The sequence below is a fragment of the Coregonus lavaretus genome (assembly GCF_964263955.1).
Source record: "Coregonus lavaretus genome assembly, chromosome: 31".
Classification (NCBI taxonomy): Eukaryota; Metazoa; Chordata; class Actinopteri; order Salmoniformes; family Salmonidae; genus Coregonus; species Coregonus lavaretus.
In genome coordinates this window covers 11,543,001-11,546,239 of record NC_140018.1, presented here as the reverse complement: position 1 = coordinate 11,546,239, position 3,239 = coordinate 11,543,001, and the positions used below count along the sequence as shown (strand labels likewise).

Sequence of the window (3,239 nt, the reverse complement as noted above, 5' to 3'; positions counted from 1 at the left end):
CCATACACATTCCTTACGAAGGGCTTTATTATGCATTATGTACATATGACAATTTCCTCCAAGTGTTACAATGGTCTTTACTCAAGTGTTACAATGGTCTTTACCCAAGTGTTACAATGGTCTTTACCCAAGTGTTACAATGGTCTTTACCCAAGTGTTACAATGGGCTTTAGGGTGGCCTTCTACTGTCATACTCTGTGTATGAGTACTGAGTAGTGTGGGACTTGGTCTATAATAATCAAGGGAGTGAGCCGATTTTAATTCGCTGAGGTAATTCACTGGGGCCATCTAGTGGTCATCTATAGAACAGCAGTCCCTCTCTAATGTCCCTCAGTATCAGCTGGTATAATCAGGGATGAAACTGGAGCAAACAAGTTCCTAAAGTGAAAATCATATTGACCTGTGATCCAACAGTGGTGAGTTGCTATAGTGATTTGTGTTTTGTTAAGGGACTAATGCTTCCATTTCTGATGAAGATGAAAAAATTTAGTGATGCTGTGTTCTCTTTACTTACAGATACTATGGAAGTAAGTACCTCCCCTCCTTCAACCTCTACACTGACAACTAGCAACTGAGAACTCTATGACAGGAACTGGCTCAGTATTCTTGAAGTATTGTGTGGAAATTGTCTCTCTATGTGTCTCTGTGTCTATGTCTGTGTTATTTGTCCGTGTCTGTGTGTATGGGAGTGTGTGCATACGTGTCCTTACCAGTGTGCATGTGTGAATGTGTGTATCTTTGACTGTATGTATGTGTACTTATTTTGTCCCCCCAGCTCTCTGATGCTCTGTGTGGCTGTCCGTCCTCTGGTTCTACCCCCCAGGGAAGCAACAGTATCTGGCCCAGTCAGCAGCAACCAGGATGTCCTGTCTGGCCGACACAGCCCGGCCAACAGCCCACCCAACCCCAGCCCCCATCCTGCTGGCCTGGTCCTCAACCATCCCAACCAGCCCCAGCTCTAGCTCAACCCCAGCCCATGCCTTGCTTTCCTGGGCAGCCGAACACCCGCTGCTGGCCTGGGCCACAGCCATCCCAACCAGCCCCAGCTTCGGCTCAAAACTGGCCTGGGCCACAGCCATCCCAACCAGCCCCAGCTCCAACCCAAAACTGGAACTGGCCTGGTCCTCAACCATCCCAACCATCCCCAGCTCCAGCCCAAAACTGGCCTGGTACCCAACCTCAACCTATCCAACCAGCCCCAGCCCATCCCTGCCAGCCATGCTGGCCTGGACCCCAGCCTCCCCAATTACAGCCCCAGCCTGCACCCCAGCCTTATCAACCTCCAGCCCCAGCTCCAATTCAAGCCCAGGCCCAGGGCCCCAGCCAGCCCAGTCCCCGAGGGTGGCCAGTCCCAGGCTTTAACCCAGGCGTTAACCCAGGGTCTGGATGGCCATTCGGCCCTGGTCAGGACCCAGGTGGACAGTCTGGTTGGCCTGATCAGGACCCAGGTGGCTTCACACCTGCTCCACAGTGGAATCCGACACCAACTGGACAGGTGAGAGACAAGGAGGGAGGGAGGGAGCGTCAGTGGATGGAGGGAGGGAATTGACATAAACATTGTGCTGGTGTGAAGATAGTGCCATATCCTAAATGTCTGTGTGTTGGTGTATAGAATGTGCCCTACAACCTAAACCTACAAAGAGGCATCTACGACAAGATGATGATCACCATCATGGGCCAGGTCAAACCAAACGCTAAGCAGTGAGTTCATCAACTACCATAGTCTACTGGGATTAATAAGATCCCTGAGATACCCAGTGGAAGCATTGGATGTACAGTACACATTACCAGTATGTTATTTGAACACAGCTGATGTAATAAGTCATGTTACTATATTGAATGTCAGCTGCCTTCAATACATCACGGTCCTGGAAGAGTGGGCCTATCAACCTGATGACTGTGGTTTTTCACATTTTAATGTCTTGACCTGTGCTTTTATCAATATGATCAATTAAACTGTATTGATTGATCCTAACTTCTTTAGGTTCACAGTGAACTTCCTGCGAGGTAAAGACATCGCCTTCCACCTCAACTCTCGGTTCAACGAGGGGGGCAAGCAGGCAGTGGTGAGGAACCACAAGGTGGGAGAGCGCTGGGGGAAGGAGGAGAGGCACACACAGGGAGGCTTCCCCTTCATGGCAGGACAGTCCTTCGAGGTCAGTGGGAATATTATTTATAGCAGTCCAACTCTAGCCTATACTGTGCTGACTAACAACTCTAGCCTATACTGTGCTGCCTAACAACTCTAGCCTATACTGTGCTGCCTAACAACTCTAGCCTATACTGTGCTGACTAACAACTCTAGCCTATACTGTGCTGACTAACAACTCTAGCCTATACTGTGCTGACTAACAAAGGGAATATAGAACAGTATAGTGTGTAAGCTATTATTAATATTACCGTTGGCTGGTTGGTTTTTCTTTATCTCTGCTAGTGATGGCAATTACAGGGATAAAGAAGTTAAAGCAGGTTATAGATCAGCACTGTGGGATATCCTCTACCTCAAGTATTTTCCTTTTTCTGGTGAAAGCTTTTGTTGAGTCGATGTCCGAGAGGTGGTCAGATGTAGCTTTCACAGACCTTTATTTAACCAGGTTATTTTGCAAAGACAATCTTGCCACCAGTGTTTGTCTGTCCTGTGTTTCAGATGAAGATTTTGGTTACGTCCGGCGAGTTTAAGGTGGCTGTGAACGGAACTCAGCTGTTTGAGTTTAAACACCGCATCAGAGAACTCAACCAGATCGATCGCATCAACATCCTTCATGATGTCATCCTCACCTCTGTCAACGTAGACACGATACCATGACAACCATACACATGACATCACTATATATTATACAACACTCAGCATAGGCTTCATGCATAACATGGCATCAATCTGCAATGAAGTCTTTGCACCTTTTTTATGATGATGGTGATATTGGTGATGATGATTATGACGATGATGGTGATGATGATTATGGTGATGATGATGATGATGATGATTATGATAATGATGATGATGACGAGCTGCAAACATAATACTGCATTAATGCCCACAAACTCTACAAAAAAACAATCCATGTGCAAATGTGTGTAATTTACAGGGTATGAAGGCCTAAGAATTAAGCAATGCCATTTCATTTAAATTCGTATGATATTTTATATCTATTTTCTGTTGAATGTCTATGTAAATAAACATACTTTATGGCTACGATGCCTTTCTGACTAAAGGTATCACTAGATACAGTGCATTACAC

General features: G+C 46.2%; 1 protein-coding gene across 1 annotated transcript in view; it reads left to right on the top strand.

The window, feature by feature from the left end:
• Positions 1-2,806, top strand: part of LOC311106765 (uncharacterized protein) — a gene marked incomplete at both ends in the record, with an annotated part of 16,606 nt that extends 13,800 nt beyond the window's left edge. The window contains 4 exons of the mRNA XM_084149158.1: positions 776-1,495; positions 1,613-1,701; positions 1,985-2,156; positions 2,648-2,806. Of these exons, the coding sequence (XP_084005284.1) occupies positions 776-1,495; positions 1,613-1,701; positions 1,985-2,156; positions 2,648-2,806 (1,140 nt within the window). The remainder of the gene's footprint in view (positions 1-775; positions 1,496-1,612; positions 1,702-1,984; positions 2,157-2,647) is intronic.
• Between the last annotated feature and the right edge of the window lie 433 nt (positions 2,807-3,239).